Source organism: Babylonia areolata, chromosome 15 (genome assembly GCF_041734735.1).
Source record: "Babylonia areolata isolate BAREFJ2019XMU chromosome 15, ASM4173473v1, whole genome shotgun sequence".
Taxonomy (NCBI): domain Eukaryota; kingdom Metazoa; phylum Mollusca; class Gastropoda; order Neogastropoda; family Buccinidae; genus Babylonia; species Babylonia areolata.
In genome coordinates this window covers 748,937-770,147 of record NC_134890.1, presented here as the reverse complement: position 1 = coordinate 770,147, position 21,211 = coordinate 748,937, and the positions used below count along the sequence as shown (strand labels likewise).

The 21,211-nt window shown below is 46.1% G+C and overlaps 1 protein-coding gene across 9 annotated transcripts in view; it reads left to right on the top strand.

Annotated features, from left to right (window-relative positions):
• The window catches only part of LOC143290350 (mucin-like protein), a 163,971-nt gene that overhangs the window by 56,521 nt on the left and 86,239 nt on the right, over positions 1-21,211 (top strand). For 7 of the 9 annotated variants that reach the window (XM_076599711.1, XM_076599705.1, XM_076599709.1 and 4 more), the window contains exons 3-8: positions 7,550-7,657; positions 9,671-9,802; positions 13,016-13,147; positions 14,173-14,286; positions 16,273-16,401; positions 18,948-19,072. In XM_076599711.1, the coding sequence (XP_076455826.1) occupies positions 7,550-7,657; positions 9,671-9,802; positions 13,016-13,147; positions 14,173-14,286; positions 16,273-16,401; positions 18,948-19,072 (740 nt within the window). The remainder of the gene's footprint in view (positions 1-7,549; positions 7,658-9,670; positions 9,803-13,015; positions 13,148-14,172; positions 14,287-16,272; positions 16,402-18,947; positions 19,073-21,211) is intronic. The other 2 variants (XM_076599710.1, XM_076599713.1) reach the window with 2 other exon arrangements.

Below are 21,211 nucleotides of genomic sequence, written 5' to 3'. Positions count from 1 at the left end.
AGTACAACACAGTATAATACAGTACAGTACAGTGCAACACAGTATAATACAGTACAGCACATTACAGTACAGTACAGTACAACAAAGTATAGTACAGTATAGCACAGTACAACACAGTATAATACAGTACAGCACATTACAGTACAGTACAGTACAACAAAGTATAGTACAGTATAGCACAGTGCAACACAGTATAATACAGTACAGCACATTACAGTACAGTACAGTACAACAAAGTATAGTACAGTATAGCACAGTACAACACAGTATAATACAGTACAGTACAACACAGTATAGCACAGTACAACACAGTATAATACAGTACAGTACAGTACAACACAGTACAGTGCAATACGGTATAACACAGTACAGCACATTACAGTACAGTACAGCACATTACAGTACAGCACGGGTCTTGGATCCACTACAACACGAAATTAGTTCAGTAGGATTGAGATGATGCATGCAGTCCAATCACGGGCGGTTATGATGCGAAGGGATACCACACAGGACGCGACTCCATCCTGATGGCGTACTGATTGGTTTGAGAGTCCCAAATACTGCAGTGTTTACTGTGACTGTGGCAGTGTGATGCCATGGTCTTTGGAACGCCATCACTGTCATACCGCTCTCGTGACAGTCTGTCAGTGATGGTGGAGACAAGTATCACACACCGTGATGACGTTGACTTTGGGCATGAGTTGCGAAATGATACTGCTACTACTACTGCTACTGCTACGACTACTAATGATAACAATGATGATAAGATAATAATAATAATAATAATAATAATAATAATAATAATAATAATGATGATGAAATTATTATTATCAATTGCAGCAGCAGCAGTAGCAGTAGTAGTAGTAGTAGTAATAGTATTGACGTTAATATAATAGCAGTAGTAGTAGCAGCAGCAGGAGCAGTAGTAGTAGTAGTAGTAGTAATAATATTGACGTTAATATAATAGCAGTAGCAGCAGCAGTAGTAGTAATAGTATTGACGTTAATATAATAGCAGTAGTAGTAGCAGCAGTAGTAGTAGTAGTATTAATAGTATTGACGTTAGTATAATAGCAGTAGCAGCAGCAGCAGCAGCAGTAGTAGTAATAGTATTGACGTTAATATAATAGCAGTAGTAGCAGCAGTAGCAGCAGCAGCAGCAGTAGTGGTAATAGTATTGACATTAATATAATAGCAGTAGCAGCAGCAGCAGTAGTAGTATAGTAGTAATAGAAATAGTATTGACGTTAATATAATAGCAGTAGTAGCAGCAGCAGTAGTAGTATAGTAGTAATAGAAATAGTATTGACGTTAATATAATAGCAGTAGTAGCAGCAGCAGAGGCAGCAATAATAGTGTATTTCAAATAGTCACAAGGGGATTATTACTGCAGTTAATATTCTGATATTCACCAGCATTGGTTATGCTGTATGTGGAGAATTATAGCGTCGTTTACTTTTCTCTCTCTCTCTCTCTCTCTCTCTCTCTCTCTCTCTCTCTCTCTCTCTCTCTGTGATTTCGGAAAAGCGTAATTTTCAACGGAGAAAATTCAGTGCTTTCAACAGCTGACGAAATCAAAATAAGATCACCAGCGAGATTTATCACCCTAGCTTGGAGTTGTCGGAAAAAGCAATTAACTTCGGAAGCCTGATAGTTATGGAAAATAACCATGATGTCAGTTTCACAACTAATATGAATGATTTTGTAGACAGCTGGATGGTTTGAGATGTGTCATTCGATTTGTATATGCCTTGTACAAGGCACTGACAAGCCCTGAATAACTAACACAAACGTGTGTGTGCGTGTGAACGTGAACTGAGTGAATTGTGAGCTAATGCGTGTGTGCCTGGTGTTTGAATGTGATTCCGAAGTTAACCCACTCAGTACGGCCAGTCCTCTCTTCTCCTCTACACAGACCCCTCGGATGTCCAGTGTGTGTCTGAATGACCCAACCTTAAGCTTCCGTCGTCAGAACTGTGGTATTCTTTGTCAACATTCACGTCTTCAGTATAAGAGCGTTCCGCTTCCAATAATTTGATGATAGTAATTGGGGTGAAACGCTGTTAACGTCGTCTCTTTCGCCGTTCGTATGGAGAGAGTTAACGTAACAGTTGCATCGTCTACAGCCAAGCTATCCATAAAGAATGTATGAATGTGATTGTAGATGTCAGCATTCATAGCACTGCTTTTTATAATTTTTCGGTTCTTTTTCTATTTTGCTCTGAGCAATATGTTCTGTTTTATGATTTTGGTTTTTGTTGTTTTTCTTTCTTACTCTTAGCAATATGTTAATTTCTCTGCAAACCGCTGTTATTCTTTTATTTATACATTGTGATTGTCCCCCCTTGCCAAAGGATAGTATTGTCAATGGTAATTAAACAATGTCTCTGTCTCTGTCTCTATCTTTCTCTTGTCTCTGTCTGTCTGTCTGTGTCTGTCTAACCCCGTGTGTGTGTGTGTGTGTGTGTGTGTGTGTGTGTGTGTGTGTGTGTGTGTGTGTGTTTTGTGTGTGTGTGTGCGTATGCGTGTGTGTGTGTGTGTGTGTGTGTGTGTGTGTGTGTGTGTGTGTGTGCGTGCGTGCGTGTATGTGTGTATGTGTGTGTGTGTGTGTGTGTGTGTGTGCGCGCGCGCGCGTGTATGTGTGTGCGCGTGTGTGTGTGCATATGCGTGTGTGTGTGTGTGCGTATGCGTGCGTGCGTGCGTGCGTGCGTGCGTGTGTGTGTGTGCGTGTGTGTGTGTGTGTGTGTGTGTGTCCCCTACAAAGAAACGCAGGGCGAACCAGACCGTTTCAGATTCAGTTTCAGTTTCAAGGAGGTGTCACAGTGTGTGCGCACTGATCCATATACGCTACACCACATCTGCTTTGAAAGAAAGAAAACAACAATGTGAATGAATAATGCAGACAGGGACAAGGCAGTAACACCCAGTTCTCTTCTTTTTTTTCCCTTTACATTTTTTTTTTTACCCGACTTGATTACTTTGTCATCGGGCTCGTGCGCTACGCGTTCCACCCCCCCACGCCCTCCCCTCCCCTCCTTTCCTTTCCCTGTAACAGATCAATTTCTACCCTACTTACCCCCCCTCCCCTTCTCTCCGTCGTCCTCCTCTCCCTCCTCTCCCTCCTCTCCCTCCTCTCCCTCCTCTCCGTCCTCTCCCTCCTCTCCGTCCTCTCCCTCCTCTCCCTCCTCTCCGTCCTCTCCCTCCTCTCCCTTCTCTCCCTCCTCTCCCTCCTCTCCGTCCTCTCCCTCCTCTCCCTCCTCTCCGTCCTCTCCCTCCTCTCCGTCCTCTCCCTTCTCTCCCTTCTCTCCGTCCTCTCCCTCCTCTCCGTCCTCTCCCTCCTCTCCCTCCTCTCCGTCCTCTCCCTCCTCTCCCTCCTCTCCCTTCTCTCCCTCCTCTCCGTCCTCTCCCTCCTCTCCGTCCTCTCCCTTCTCTCCCTTCTCTCCGTCCTCTCCCTTCTCTCCCTCCTCTCCGTCCTCTCCCTCCTCTCCGTCCTCTCCCTTCTCTCCCTCCTCTCCCTCCTCTCCGTCCTCTCCCTTCTCTCCCTCCTCTCCCTCCTCTCCCTTCTCTCCCTCCTCTCCGTCCTCTCCCTCCTCTCCCTTCTCTCCGTCCTCTCCGTCCTCTCCCTCCTCTCCGTCCTCTCCCTTCTCTCCGTCCTCTCCCTCCTCTCCCTTCTCTCCGTCCTCTCCCTCCTCTCCGTCCTCTCCCTCCTCTCCCTTCTCTCCGTCCTCTCCCTCCTCTCCGTCCTCTCCCTTCTCTCCGTCCTCTCCCTCCTCTCCCTTCTCTCCCTTCTCTCCCTTCTCTCCCTCCTCTCCCTTCTCTCCCTTCTCTCCCTCCTCTCCGTCCTCTCCCTCCTCTCCGTCCTCTCCCTTCTCTCCCTCCTCTCCGTCCTCTCCCTCCTCTCCCTCCTCTCCGTCCTCTCCCTCCTCTCCCTTCTCTCCCTCCTCTCCCTTCTCTCCCTCCTCTCCCTTCTCTCCCTCCTCTCCGTCCTCTCCCTCCTCTCCGTCCTCTCCGTCCTCTCCGTCGTCCTCCTCTCCTCTCCGTCGTCCTCCTCTCCTCTCCGTCGTCCTCCTCTCCTCTCCTCTCCCTCCTCTCTGTCCTCTCTCCCCCCTCCTCTCTGCCCCCCTCCTCTCTCCCCCCTTCCTTCACCTGCCCAGTCATCACACTCATTCCGGATCGGAAGCGCGTGCACCACTCAGAGCGCCTGCGACGTCCTCGTGAACGTTGCGTCGTCATGGTCTGTGGATCAATGATTTCTGATGGCAGCGTCCTCTTCTGTTCGTCATTGCTCTATATATAGTCTGGGTACTGATGCAAGGTCCTCTTCTGTTCGTCATTGTTCTATATATAGCGTGGGTACTGATGCAAGGTCCTCTTCTGTTCGTCATTGTTCTATATATAGCCTGGGTACTGATGCAAGGTCCTCTTCTGTTCGTCATTGTTCTATATATAGCGTGGGTACTGATGCAAGGTCCTCTTCTGTTCGTCATTGTTCTATATATAGCCTGGGTACTGATGCAAGGTCCTCTTCTGTTGTCATTGTTCTATATATAGCGTGGGTACTGATGCAAGGTCCTCTTCTGTTCGTCATTGTTCTATATATAGCGTGGGTACTGATGCAAGGTCCTCTTCTGCTCTATATATAGCGTGGATACTGATGCAAGGTCCTCTTCTGTTCTGTATATAGTCTGGGTACTGATGCAAGGTTCTCTTCTGTTCGTCAGTGTTCTATATATAGCGTGGGTACTGATGCAAGGTCCTCTTCTGTTCGTCATTGTTCTATATACAGCCTGGGGACTGATGCAAGGTCCTCTTCTGTTCTATATATAGCGTGGGTACTGATGCAAGGTCCTCTTCTGTTCTATATATAGCGTGGGTACTGATGCAAGGTCCTCTTCTGTTCGTCAGTGTTCTTTATATAGCGTGGGTACTGATGCAAGGTCCTCTTCTGTTCGTCATTGTTCTATATACAGCCTGGGTACTGATGCAAGGTCCTCTTCTGTTCTATATATAGCGTGGGTACTGATGCAAGGTCCTCTTCTGTTCTGTATATAGCGTGGGTACTGATGCAAGGTCCTCTTCTGTTCTATATATAGCGTGGGTACTGATGCAAGGTCCTCTTCTGTTCGTCATTGTTCTGTATACAGCCTGGGTACTGATGCAAGGTCCTCTTCTGTTCTATATATAGCGTGGGTACTGATGCAAGGTCCTCTTCTGTTCTATATATAGCCTGGGTACTGATGCAAGGTCCTCTTCTGTTCGTCATTGTTCTATATATAGCGTGGTACTGATGCAAGGTCCTCTTCTGTTCGTCAGTGTTCTATATATAGCGTGGGTACTGATGCAAGGTCCTCTTCTCTTTGTCATTGTTCTATATATAACGTGGGTACTGATGCAAGGTCCTCTTCTGTTCTATATATAGTCTGGGTACTGATGCAAGGTCCTCTTTTGTTCGTCATTGTTCTATATATAGCGTGGGTACTGATGCAAGGTCCTCTTCTGTTCGTCATTGTTCTATGACTTGGAGCTTGGAGGCTTTAAGATACGGCCAGTTTTATCGGAGGTTTTCATCTTATGATTTGGGCAATTTTATTGGAGGCTTCATGATATGGCCAGTTTTGTTGGAGGTTTTGATCTTATGATATGGCCAGTTTTGTTGAAGACTTTATGATGTGACCAGTTGTATTGGAGGCTTTATGATATGGCCAGTTTTATTGGAGGCTTTATGATGTGGCCAGTTTTATTGAAGGCTTTATGATATGGCCAGTTTTATTGGAGGCTTTATGATGTGGCCAGTTTTATTGGAGGCTTTATGATATGGCCAGTTTTATTAGAGGTTTTATGATATGGCCAGTTTTAGTGGAGGCTTTATGATGTGGCATGATGTGGCCAGTTTTATTGGAGGCTTTCATCTTATGATGTGCCCAGTTTTATTGGAGGCTTTATGATGTGGTATGTGGCCAGTTTTATTGGAGGCTTTCATCTTATGATGTGGTCAGTTTTATTGGAGGCTTTATGATGTGGCATGATGTGGCCAGTTTTATTGGAGGCTTTCATCTTATGATGTGGTCAGTTTTATTGGAGGCTTTATGATGTGGCATGATGTGGTCAGTTTTATTGGAGGCTTTCATCTTATGATGTGGTCAGTTTTATTGGAGGCTTTCATCTTATGATGTGGTCAGTTTTATTGGAGGCTTTATGATGTGGCATGATGTGGCCAGTTTTATTGGAGGCTTTCATCTTACGATGTGGCCAGTTTTCTGTCACCACTTATATTGGAGGTGTTTTTTTTTCCCCGTGGAACAATTTGCGTGTATGTCGCTGTTCATCCATTTTTTGTGAAGCGCCTGGGGCCCTGAATTCACATGATTATTATCATGATTGTTGTTAATGCATTTGGCCATGGGCGTACACACACAGCTCGGCAGTTGGTGGGGAAGGTTGACATACAGGGAGCGCCACGTCTGGATGACAAACACAGTTTGTCAAATGACACCAGATCCACGTGCACAGTGTTTGACGTGACGTGGTTTGATGGAACATGGATGAGATTGATATCACTGATTCACCTGAACAGACCCCCAAGGCTGTGTGCCCCCATGTTTGTCGTGCATGCTGGGAATGCTAGCTTTCAAATGATGTGTCACCCGATATGTTAATTTTGTTTTCTCTGTTCACACAGCTGAAATCAATAGCGAATGTATAGTGAGCGTGTATCATATGGCAGAGAAGTGTGCATAATTATGTACACATACGCACACACGGAAACACTCAAATATCTATCTATCCATCCATCTGTCGACATATAGATATATGTTTGTTGTTTTAGGTTTGTTTATTTGTCGGTTTTTTTTGCTTTGTCGTTTTGATGTTTGCTCGTGCTATTTTTCGTTTTTCTGAATATATATATTTTTTTTATGTTTCATGTCCTACTGTGCATGTCTGTATTTGTTGAAATAAAAAGCCCCCAAACGTTATTTGCAGCATTTTCACTGTGCTTTCTTTCTTTGTTTATTGTGGTTTCACAGCTTCCTACATTCATAAACCACACGAGGTTTACTGAGGAGATGTGTACACAAATGACCATGCCTTTTTTTCCCTTTTATATTACCTCTAGCTTTATTGCCTTGAGACAGTGCAATGGTCAGCTCTGAAAACGGAAAAAAAGTGGAGGTGAAAGTGGAAGAAAGGAGAAGAAGAAGAGGAGAGAGACAGAGACAGACAGACAGACTTTATTCAAATAACAATATTGAACAGATTCACAATGGTGTGTGTGTGTGTGTGTGTGTGTGTGTGTGTGTGTGTGTGTGTGTGTGTGTGTGTGTGTGTGGTTATGTGGACGTCTGTGTGTGTGTTTATGTGGACGTGTGTGTGTGTGTGCGTGCGTGTATGTGTGTGTGTGTGTGTGTGTGTGTGTGTTTATGTGGACGTATGTGTGTGTGTTTATGTGGACGTGTGTGTGTGTGTGTGTGTGTGTGTGTGTGTGTGTGTGTGTGTGTGTGTGTGTGCGTGCGTGCGTGCGTGCGTGCGTGCGTGCGTGTGTGTGTGGTCAGACTTCACGTGTCAGAACATCACGTGTCAGCATGGAACGTGCAACGACACCAGTGAGGGTCCGGTCTGCACCTGTGACATCGGCTGGATAGGGGACAACTGCACCCAAGGTCAGTGCAACTGTACCCAATGTTAGTGCAACGGTACTCAAGGCCTGCACTGCACTCAAGGATAGTGATTGCAAACTATTAACAGATTCTGGGACGTCTTCGGGCGTGGCTCACATTGCGATAGAACAAAATCTTTCACTCAAAGCCTTCGTCATGGGGTTTTTTCAAGTGAAATTCCGAGTCTTTGTGAGAAGAGTGCTGGTGTGACGTGGGTTACAGATGTGGACAACACAATACAACACAGCACAGCACAGCATAACACAACACAGCACAGCACAGCACAACACAACACAGCACAACACAGCACAGCCCAACACATCATAGCACAGCACAGCACAGCCCGCCGCACCACACCACACCATACCACAGCACATAACACAATCTAACCCAGCCCAGCCCAGCCCAACACAGCACAGCACAACACAACACAACACAACACAACACAACACAACACAGCCCACCCCAGCACAGTCCAGCACAGCCCAGCACAGCCCACCCCAACACAGCCCAGCACAGCCCAGCACAGCCCAACACAGCCCAGCACAGCACAGCCCAGCCCAGCACAGCACAGCACAGCACAGCACAGCACAACACAGCCCAGCACAGCACAGCACAGCACAACACAGCCCAGCCCAGCACAACACAGCACAACACAACACAACACAGCCCACCCGAACACAACACAACACAGCCCACCCCAACACAGCCCAGCACAACACAACACAACACAACACAACACAGCCCAACACAACACAGCCCAACACAACACAGCCCAACACAGCCCAACACAGCCCAACACAACACAACATACAACACAACACAACACAACACAACACAACACAACACAGCCCACCCCAACACAGCCCAGCACAGCACAGCCCACCCCAACACAACACAACACAACACAACACAGCCCAACACAACACAGCACAGCACAGCACAGCACAGCCCAGCACAGCCCAACACAACACAACACAACACAACACAACACAACACAGCCCAGTACAGCCCAGCCCAGCACAGCCCAGCCCAACACAACACAACACAGCACAGCACAGCCCAGCACAGCCCAGCACAGCCCAGCACAACACAGCCCAGCACAGCCCAGCACAGCCCAGCCCAACACAACACAACACAGCTCATTACAGCCCAGCACAGCCCAGCCCAACACAACACAGCACAGCCCAGCCCAGCCCAGCCCAGCCCAGCCCAGCACAACACAACACAACACAACACAACACAACACAACACAACACAACACAACACAACACAACACAACACAACACAACACAACACAGCCCAGCCCAGCCCAGCCCAGCCCAGCCCAGCCCAGCCCAGCCCAGCACAGCCCAGCCCAGCCCAGCCCAGCCTAGCACAGCACAGCACAGCACAGCATGGGAAGTCTTTGTGAGAAGAGTGGTGGTGTGACGTGGGTTACAAATGTGGACAACATGACACAATACAACACAGCACAGCATGGCACAGAACAGCACAGCAGCACAACACAGCACAGCACAGCGCAGCACAGCAAAACACAACACAGCACAGCACAGCGCAACACAGCCCAGCCCAGCCCAGCCCAGCCCAGCACAGCACAGCACAGCCCAGCCCAGCACAGCACAGCCCAGCACAGCACAGCACAGCCCAGCCCAGCACAGCACAGCCCAGCCCAGCCCAGCACAGCACAGCCCAGCCCAGCCCAGCCCAGCACAGCACAGCCCAGCACAGCACAGCCCAGCACAGCCCAGCACAGCACACCACAGCACAGCACAGCACAGCACAGCACAGCACAGCACAGCACAGCACAACACAGCACAGCACAACACAGCACAGCCCCACCAGAAGTCGTGGTGAGAAGAGTGGTGGTGTGACGTGGGTTACAGATGTTGACAACAGGACACAATACAACACAGTACAACACAGCACAGCACAACACAGCACAGCACAGCACAACACGGTACAGCACCACCAGAAGTCTTTGTGAGAAGAGTGGTGGTGTGACGTGGGTTACAGATGTGGACGAGTGCACGAACTCTGATGACCAGTGCCCTGGCCCCAGTGACCGCTGTGTCAACACCAACGGTAGCTTCACCTGTGACTGTGACCAGGGCTACCAACGCCTCTCTCCTGACCAGAACTGCACAGGTTGGGTGGTTTGTTTGTCTGCTGTGTCTGTCTGTCTGTCTGTCTGTCTGCTTCCATCGCTCTCTTTCTGCTTGCCCTGCCATCCTCTGTCTCTCTCTCTCTCTTCATCTCTTTCTGTCTTTCTTTTTCTGTCTCCAAATTCAAACAAATTATTGGCAATCGCGTTCTCTTTGTGTCTGCTTTTGTGTGTGTGTGTGTGTGTGTGTGTGTGTGTGTGTGTGTGTGTGTGTGTGTGTGTCCATCCCTTTCTCTCTGTCGCCCTGTCTGTCTGCCGGTTTATCTGTGTGTCGGTCTTTCTGTCTCTGCGTCACTATGTCTCCCTCTCTCTTTTATTATTCCCCCCCCCCTCTCTCTCTCTTTCCCCCTTTCCCATATTTTTGTCTCATAAAACAATATTCAATACTTGATGAAGGTAAACATCTGAAATATGAAAGGACGTACCTTTTATCTGGGTGTGTCAGGTTCGAGTGTGCATAATGATGGATATGAAAAACATAATATTTTTTTTTTTTTGTGAAACAAAGATGAATTGTGTTTTGTTTTTAGCTGACCAGTTCTTAGTGAAATCAGATTGAAGTTTAGTCCTTGTAAATAGATCAACACCCACGTGTATTTAAATAAAGCCGCCGAATGCCTTGCACAAGACGTAGTGACGTGTGTAATCTGTCATTGTTCTGAAAAAACAAACAAACAAACAGCATTCAAATATAGAGAAATTATGAACCCGTTGCATGTCATGAACCAGGTGTTTTAGTCCAGTATCCGTTCTTTGATATTTCTAATACTTCCTTTCTGTACCTGAGCGTGTTGTAACGATGTTTGTTCTCATACCCTCAACGAAGTGGTGCCATGAAGAAATGAATAAACCATTCGCTTTCTCTTTTCTGTCCATTGAGGAGGTGGTGGTGAAGTAGATGGGTTTGTTTTGTTTTTCGCAGAGGTGGTGTGGCGTCTGGCCTTAAAACCCACCTCTTCCCAAAATACCCTCCCTCCCCTGCCTCTTCCTTGTCTTCAGTTGCTCCAGTTTTAGAGTTATGCATGCCTGTGAATGACTGGTGCGAAAGCGCTTTGATTTGTCTCTGCACAAGATCCAGCGCTATATAAATACCATCATTATTATTAGTCCTAACGCTTTGACACCTTGCAGCTGAAACTTGTCTGTCACATCACTGTCCCCACCTTTCTCTTTCCATCCTCTCTTTCTCTTTCCACCCTCTCTCTTTCTCTTTCCGCCCTCTCTTTCTCTTTCCACCCTCTCTTTCTCTTTCCACCCTCCATTTCTATTTCTATTTCCACCCTGTCTTTCTCTCAGAACATTTTATTCTGCTACGAAAGTCAAGGAACTTTCTAAACACACGAATTCTGTTTAATACTTCTGGAACTATTTGTGATTTTTCGCAAAGTGATCACCAGCCTAAATAACAACGAAAAACAAAACAAAACAAAACAACAACAACAAAACCCCCACAAAATTCAAATAATGCTCAGATGTATATAGAAATGTTTTCTTGAAGGAAAATGAATGAAGAATATAATCTTAATTAGTTCAGTATTGACAGGATGAGATAACTCCAAATCAGGAAAAGATAACTGGGATTTTCAGGGAAAAAAATACATAAAACATTTTGAAAAAAAAAGAAGAAAATTCAAGTCTGTTTATTTCATTGGTTGAAATGTTGCTAGAATATTATCAAACGTATTAGACGCAACAACCAAGTGCTGTGGAGTGATAGCCTAGAGGTAACGCATCCGCCTAGGAAGCGAGAGAATCTGAGCACGCTGGTTCGAATCACGGCTCAGCCGCCGATATTTTCTCCCCCTCCACCAGACCTTGAGCGGTGGTCTGGACGCTAGTCATTCGGATGAGACGATAAACCGAGGTCCCGTGTGCAGCATGTACTTAGTGCACGTAAAAGAACCCACGGCAACAAAAGGGTTGTTCCTGGCAAAATTCTGTAGAAAAATCCACTTCGATAGGAAAAACAAATAAAACTGCATGCAGGAAAAAAATACAAAACAAAATGGGTGGCGCTGTAGCGTAGCGACGCGCTCTCCATGGGGAGAGCAGCCCGAATTTCACACAGAGAAATCTGTTGTGATAAAAAGAAATACAAAGTACAAAGTAGGCAGTTATGTTGTTTTCCTCCTCTGTCGTGTTGTTGTAAACATAAACACGATACATAAACACTCACATAAACCTTCACATAAACCTTCCCCCCAACACACACCCAAACACCCGCAAACACTATCACAGAATATTAGACCACAAAAGCTCAGTGAAAATGATAATTTGGCTTGATGCATTCATCTGGAGGGCATGATAGTACATGAAAAATGAAGGTTTCAAGCTAAAATATTGGGTTTTGTCTCTACCCACTTCCAGCGCAACCCCGCCCCCTTCCTGTTGATGTACAGTGTAGCATAGAATCATCACCAGGACAACCAGAATCACTTCAGTTGATCAACAACATTACTTTCGTTTTCTATCACGTTTTCGTCGTTGCTGTTGTCGACGTTGTTCGGAAAATCAGACAAAGTTCTATCCACATCCTCCTTGCCGTACGTCGTGGCAGCCATGTTGAAACGCTCAACATTTTTTCACTATACAAAACGAAAAAAAAGAGACAAAAAACAAACAAATAAAAAAAATCCCACATCAAAATCTAGCCTAAACTTGCTGATAAATTGCTTTGAACACTAGACAGCACAGCACAGCACAGCACAGCACAGCACAGCACACCACACCACACCACACCACACCACACCACACCACAGCGCATAACACAACACAATCCAACCCAACTCAACCCATCCCAGCACACCACACCACGCCGCACCACACCACAGCACACCACACCACACCACACCACACCACACCACACCACACCACACCACACCTCACCACACCACACCACACCACACCACAGAACACAATCCAACCTAACCCAACCCAACCAAGCCCAACACAGCACAGAAGTCCTGGTGAGAAGAGTGGTGGTGTGACGTGGGTTACAGATGTGGACATGACACAATACAACACAGCACAGCACAACACAGCACAAAACAACACAGCACAACACAGCACAGCACAGCACAGCACAACACAGCACAAAACAACACAGCACAGCACAGCACAGCACAGCACAAAACAACACAGCACAACACAGCACAGAAGTCTTTGTGAGAAGAGTGGTGGTGTGACGTGGGTTACAGATGTGGACGAGTGCACGAACTCTGATGACCAGTGCCCTGGCCCCAGTGACCGCTGTGTCAACACCAACGGTAGCTTCACCTGTGACTGTGACCAGGGCTACCAACGCCTCTCTCCTGACCAGAACTGCACAGGTGTTTTTCACCTCTAACAGATTATGTTTTGTCTGTGCCTCTCTCCTGACCAGAACTGCAAGGTGTTTTTCACCTCTAACAGATTATGTTTTGTCTGTGCCTGTCTCCTGACCAGAACTGCAAGGTGTTTTTCACCTCTAACAGATTATGTTTTGTCTGTGCCTGTCTCCTGACCAGAACTGCAAGGTGTTTTTCACCTCTAACAGATTATGTTTTGTCTGTGCCTGTCTGTGTGCCGTCAGCACATCTCTGTTCCTTTCTTCGTTCTCTCTCCTTCCCCCTCCTCTCTCTCTGCCCCTCCCTCCCCTCTGTATCTACTGTTGGTATAATGATACAGGTGATAGTGTTATCACTGTTGGTATAATGACACAGGTGATAGTGTTATCACTGTTGGTATAATGATACAGGTGATAGTGTTATCACTGTTGGTATAATGACACAGGTGATAGTGTTATCACTGTTGTTATAATGACACAGGTGATAGTGTTATCACTGTTGGTATAATGATACAGGTGATAGTGTTATCACTGTTGGTATAATGATACAGGTGATAGTGTTATCACTGTTGATATAATGATACAGGTGATAGTGTTATCACTGTTATAATGATACAGGTGATAGTGTTATCACTGTTGTTATAATGACACAGGTGATAGTGTTATCACTGTTGGTATAATGATACAGGTGATAGTGTTATCACTGTTGATATAATGATACAGGTAATGATACAGGTGATAGTGTTATCACTGTTGGTATAATGACACAGGTGATAGTGTTATCACTGTGGTATAATGATACTGTTGATAGTGTTATCACTGTTATAATGACACAGGTGATAGTGTTATCACTGTTGGTATAATGATACAGGTGATAGTGTTATCACTGTTTGTATAATGATACAGGTGATAGTGTTATCACTGTTGATACAATGATGCAGGTGATAGTGCTATCACTGTTGATATAATGATACAAGTGATAGTGTTATCACTGTTGATATAATGATACAAGTAATGTTTTTGATGCAGATGAGGACGAGTGTCAGAGCCAGGTGTGTCAGAACGGGGGGTTCTGTGAGAACCAGGCAGGGTCCTATGAGTGTATCTGTCAGACTGGATGGAGTGGAACCAACTGTGACACAGGTAAGTGTGTGTGTGTGTGTGTGTGTGTGTGTGTGTGTGTGTGTGTGTGTGTGTGAGGGTCCTATGAGTGTATCTGTCAGACTGGATGGAATGGAACCAACTGTGACATAGGTAAGAGTGTGTGTGTGTGTGTGTGTGTGTGTGTGTGTGTGTGTGTGTGTGTGTGTGTGAGGGTCCTATGAGTGTATCTGTCAGACTGGATGGAGTGGAACTAACTGTGACACAGGTAAGTGTGTGTGTGTGTGTGTGTGTGTGTGTGTGTGTGTGTGTGAGGGTCCTATGAGTGTATCTGTCAGACTGGATGGAGTGGAACTAACTGTGACAAAGGTAAGTGTGTGTGTGTGTGTGTGTGTGTGTGTGTGTGTGTGTGTGTGTGTGTGAGGGTCCTATGAGTGTATCTGTCAGACTGGATGGAGTGGAACTAACTGTGACAAAGGTAAGTGTGTGTGTGTGTGTGTGTGTGTGTGTGTGTGTGTGTGAGGGTCCTATGAGTGTATGTCAGACTGGATGGAATGGAACTAACTGTGACACAGTTAAGTGTGTGTGTGTGTGTGTGTGTGTGTGTGTGTGTGTGTGTGTCCTATGAGTGTATCTGTCAGACTGGATGGAATGGAATTAACTGTGACATAGGTAAGTGTGTGTGTGTGTGTGTGTGTGCAAGAGATCGAGAGAGAGAGATGTGTGCCTGCAGGACATGCATGTTTGTGTTTAGTAATGCGGAGGGTGGTGTGGTGGTAAGAGATGAGTGTGTCAGTGTTTATAAAACTGTGCTGACGATTGTTTATAATGCCGAATGGACAATTAAACATTGTCATTGCCTCGCCCACCCCTCCCTCCCACAAATCCATTCCACTACAATAATACAAATGTCTGGGTTTAAGATTGAGTCTGGAAACGTCATCCAACAAATGATCTGCATCGACATCGTTGAAAAGCATTCTTTGCTGTCACGCAAAGCATTTAAGTATGGGGAAATCGCGCTTTGTGAGAATACTAGTTTCGCGCATACGCGCGCACACACGACGCACACGCACACAGAGTTTCAGTTTCAGTTTCTCAAGGAGGCGTGGCTACGTTCGGACAAATCCATACACTCTACACACCTGCTAGGGGTATGCCTGAACAGCAGCATAACCCAACGCGTTCAGCGAGGCCTTGGGTGCATGCACATATACATCTGTGTAGCTGTCGGAGTGGATTTCGTCTTCAGAATGGTGCCAGAGGACAACACTCTCGTTGCCATGGATTCTTTTTAAGTGCGTGCTGCACACGGGACACAGTACAGCACAGCACAACACAGCACAGCACAGCACAGCACAGAAGTCTTTGTGAGAAGAGTGGTGGTGTGACGTGGGTTACAGGTGTGGACAACAGGACACAATACAACACAATACAACACAGCACAACACGGCACAGCACGGGAAGTCTTTGTGAGAAGAGTGGTGGTGTGACGTGGGTTACAGATGTGAACAACAGGACACAATACAACACAGCACAGCACAAAACAACACAGCACAACACGGCACGGCACAGCACAGCACAGCACAACACAGTCCAACACGGCACAACACAGCACAGCCCAACACAGAAGTCTTTGTGAGAAGAGTGGTGGTGTGACGTGGGTTACAGATGTGGACAACAGGACACAATACAACACAGCACAGCACAAAACAACACAGCACAACACGGCACAACACAGCACAGCCCAACACAGAAGTCTTTGTGAGAAGAATGGTGGTGTGACGTGGGTTACAGATGTTGACAACAGGACACAATACAACACAATGCAACACAGCACAGCACAGCATAACACAGCACAGCACCACCAGAAGTCTTTGTGAGAAGAGTGGTGGTGTGACGTGGGTTACAGATGTTGACAACAGGACACAATACAATACAATGCAACACAGCACAGCACAGCACAGCACAGCATAACACAGCACAGAAGTCTTTGTGAGAAGAGTGGTGGTGTGACGTGGGTTACAGATGTGGACGAGTGCACCAACTCTGACCAGTGCCCTGGCCCCAGTGACCGCTGTGTCAACACCAACGGTAGCTTCACCTGTGACTGTGACCAGGGCTACCAACGCCTCTCTCCTGACCAGAACTGCACAGGTTGGGCTGGTTTGTTTGTCTATGTCTGTCTGTCTGTCTGTCTGTCTGTCTATCTGGCAGACTATTGGTCTGCTTCCATGATTTTCAGTTTGCCCTGCACCCTCCCCCGCCCCCCTCTCTCTCTTATTTCATTGTAAAGCTTGTGAAGACATTAGGGCGAAGACACGACTTTTCCATATTGCTGCTGAGAACAGGCAAGACGTGCTTAGTTTTTTGAAAATGATGAAAGTTGATGAGGAAAGTTGATGGTAATAGCACGTAATCATCACTAGTTATATGATTAGCCTGTTACAGCTGTATACACTTGATGGTCTTATTGTATATTAATAGTCTAAAGCATGTTTTTACTAGTTTATTAAGGTATGCGTACTTGTATTGGGCACAAAAACAAGTGTACGATTAAGGAATTCGGTTTTTGAATTGATTTCTTGACACTGCTTTGTTCATTGTTGAATTTGTTTTGTTTTTTTCATCCAATACATTTGACGCTGCTATTTAGAATTGCCCCCCTTGACATAGGGCTGTAGATAGGCCAGTGTCAATAAAAAGCGTGTGAAGCGTCTCACTCTTTCATTGTCTGTCTGTCTGTCTGTCTCTCTGTACTCGTTTGTGTATTGCAGTTGCATATATGTATGCGGGAGCAAAGTTTGAAGGTTGGTATTTTCTCATTACAACACGGAAACGCTACAGGAAGCAAGTATAAAAGTTGGCTGTCCTTACACAGTATTGATTTGAACGTTCTGGTCGTGTCATTTCATAAATGGTCTGTTCTGGGGATCGGAGGGTGTGTGTGTGTGTGTGTGTGTGTGTGGTGGGGGGGGTTGTTGGCGGTCATAAATCGCCTGTTATGAGTAGGGAGCCATAGACCCCTCGAGAAATAAAACGACAGCCGGTTTGTTCAGCAAGAGCAAAACACTCACTTCAAAGAAACTGTATTTGTGTGAACAAAGAGACTGCACATGTACGTATAAAGAGATTTGTGGATGTGATTTTTTCCCCCCTTTCCTTTCCTTTTGCGTCATTCTGCAGCAAAACCTGATAATGACGTCAAGCGATGACGTTTTGTAGATAGGTACTGGTCTGGGTAACATTATTAGGCCTTGCTATGTTTGCATTGTAGAGCGAAGTTCGCTTAGCTTTAAGAGTCAGTGGAGGTCAGTTCTGCGAAGATTGATAGCTGAGCAAGATCGCTGAGATCGTTTGTGCAGTTTAGACCAGGAATACTTTGCCAAGTAGATTCCACACTTTTAGAACATGGTAATTGTAATGTATGGAGTGTTGGCCTAGAGGTAACGCGTCCGCCAAGGAAGCGAGAGAATCTGAGCGCGTTGGTTCGAATCACTGCTCAGCCGCCGATATTTTCTCCCTCTCCACTAGACCTTAAGTGGTGGTCTGGACGCTAGTCATTCGGATGAGACGATAAACCGAGGTCCCGTGTGCAGCACGCATTTATCACACGTAAAAGAACCCACGGCAACAAAAGGGTTGTCCCTGGCACAATTCTGTAGAAAAATCCACTTCGATAGGAAAACAAGATTGTGGGCAGAAAAAAATACCCAAAAAAAAAGGGTGGCGATGTCATTGTAGCGACGCGCTCTCCCTGGGGAGAGCAGCCCGAATTTCACAGACGGAAATCTGCTGTGACATAAAGAGAGAGAGAGAGTATTGTATTGTATTGTTTTGCATTGTGCTGTACATTGCTGTGTTGTTGTATTGTGTGGTACCATACTGTATTGTATTGTATTGTGTTGTACGTTTATATCGCATTGTATTATTGTATTGTGCTGTACATTGCTGTGTTGTTGTATTGTGTGGTACCATACTGTATTGTATTGTATTGTGTTGTACGTTTATATCGCATTGTATTATTGTATTGTGCTGTGCTATGCTGTGCTGTATTGTGCTCTTGTATTGTATTGTATTGTATCATTTTTCAGCCACATGGCAGTTGTTTTTTTTTTGCTGATCTTCTGGATAAAGCGAGTCGCCATCCTAATGTACGTGTGGTGCGTGTGTGGTCGCGTGCATGGCGGCCCGGGGGAGTGGTGGAGTGGGGGTGTGGGTTGGTTGTGCGGGGCGGGGTACGGGGTGGGAGGGGGGGGAGTGTGCAGTGCACACATCCGTGAATGCAACTTGAGTGCGTGGCTCGCGCGTGCGTGTAGGTCAATATGCGTGCGAGCGGGTATGTGTAGGTTAATGCACGTGGTTTTTTTGTGGTGTTTTTTGTTTGTTATAGATTGGTACAGATTGACGTGGTGGTGTTTTCAGAGGACGTGATTTTGCCTTACAACAACAGCTGTTATAGATTGGTACAGGCTGATGTGGTGGTGTTTTCAGAGGACGTGATTTTGCCTTACAACAGCTGTTATAGATTGGTACAGATTGACGTGGTGGTGTTTTCAGAGGACGTGATTTTGCCTTACAACAGCTGTTTGTTATAGATTGGTACAGGTTGACGTGGTGGTGTTTTCAGAGGACGTGATTTTGCCTTACAACAACAGCTGTTTGTTATAGATTGGTACAGGTTGACGTGGTGGTGTTTTCAGAGGACGTGATTTTGCCTTACAACAACAGCAAGGCCCGCAGGGAGTGGGGGGATGACCAGATGTTCGGACCGTTTTTGATCCCCGCTGGGCTGACCCTCAACGGCAGAACCTTCATCCAGTATTACGTGAGTTCACCGTGAGGCTGCTGATTCTGCTGTCGTTGATACTACTACTGCTGCTACTGCTGCAACTAATGCTACTACTGCTGCTGCTGCTACTGCTGCAACTAATGCTGCTACTGCTGCAACTAATGCTACTGCGGCTGCTGCTACTACTGCAACTAATGCTACTACTATTGCTGCTGCTGCTGCAACTAATGCTTCTACTGCTGCAACTACTGCTACTGCTGCAACTACTGCTACTACTGCTGCAACTAATGCTACTACTGCTGTTGCTGCTGCTGCTGCTACAGCCAATGCTACTACTACTGTTGCTGCTACTGCTGCAACTAATGCTACTACTGTTGCTGCTACTGCTGCAACTAATGCTACTACTGCGGCTGCTGCTACTACTGCAACTAATGCTACTACTACTGCTGCTGCTGCTGCAACTAATGCTTCTACTGCTGCAACTAATGCTACTACTGCTACTGCTGCAACTAATGCTACTACTGCTGCAACTAATGCTACTACTGCTGTTGCTGCTGCTGCTGCTGCTGCAGCCAATGCTACTACTACTGTTGCTGCTACTGCTGCAACTAATGCTACTACTGTTGCTGCTACTGCTGCAACTAATGCTACTACTGCTGTTGCTGCTGCTGCAACTAATGCTACTACTACTACTGTTGCTGTAACTAATGCTACTACTACTGCTGCTGCAACTAATGCTACTACTACTACTGCTGCTGCAACTAATGCTACTGCTGCTGCTGCTGCAACTAATGCTACTACTACTACTGCTGCTGCTGCCAATGCTGCCACTGCTTCTGCTATTGCAACTACGCCTAATGCTACTACTGCTGTTGAAACAAATGCTACTACTGCTTCTGCTATTGCAACTATGCCTAATGCTACTACTGCTACTGTTGCTGCAATTAGTGCTGTTAGTGCTGTTGTTGTCGAATCTACCACTGCAACTAATGCTGCTGCTGTTGCTAGTACTGCTGCTGTTATGATAATATGCCTAATGCTACATCTGCTGCTGCTGTAACAAATGCTACTGCTGCTGCCGCCGGTGCTACTACTGCACCTGTTGCTGCAGTTAATGCTACTACTGCTGCTGCTATTGCAATATGTCTAATGCTACTGCTGCTGTGACAAATGCTACTGCTGTTGCTGCAGTTAATGCTACTGCTGCAGCTGCTATTGCAGTATGCCTATTGCTACTGCTGCAACTAATGTATCTGCTGCTACCACCGATGCTACTGCTGCTGCAACTTATGCTACTACTGTTGCTGCCGCTGATGCTACTACTATAGATGTTGTCGATGCTTGAATTGTTACTGATGCTGCAACTAATGTTTACGACCACCATTGCTGTTGCTGATGTTGCTACTGCTTATGCTGGCACTGATGATGATGATGTCAATAATGCCACTGCTACTACTACTACTACTACTTAATTGACATAAGCATACAGTTGGGCCAACAGCTAAGTGAAAACAGTATGTTCAATGGTTTCTCCATTGCAGTTGGAAATCATTTACAGCTTAAGTCTTTTGTGAAGGACTATGACTCTCAAACTAGGAGGCAAGATTGCACTGGCTCTTAGTGCTGCAGCCTTGGGGGCTAGCTGGCCTTTGGGAACCATCCCAACACCGACTGTCCTAAAACCCTCTTGGCCGAGAGAGTGGGGATGTAAATTGGTCAAGACACTCTCCACTATGATCAAATTCTGGCCCAGATAGTCGGGACAGCAGTTGCCTCCTCTGCTGTTCTGATGGTCATAGTCGGACACGATTGTCATTCATGCATACATACATACATACTACTACTACTACTATTACTACTACTATGGATGCTGCTACAGCTTTCACGACTGCTGTTAAGGCTGCTACTATTACTATTACTACTGCTACTATCGCTGCTGCTATAGCTATTACTACTGCTGCTATGGTTGCTGCTTTTGTTATTACTGTTGCTATTGCTACTGTTGCTATGGCTGCTGCTATTGCTATTAATACTGCTGCTATTGCTATTAATACTGCTGCTATGGCTGCTGATATTGCTATTGCTACTGTTGCTATGGCTGCTGATATTGTTATCAATACTGCTGCTATGGCTGTTGCTATTGCTACTATGCCTGCTGCTATTGCTATTACTACT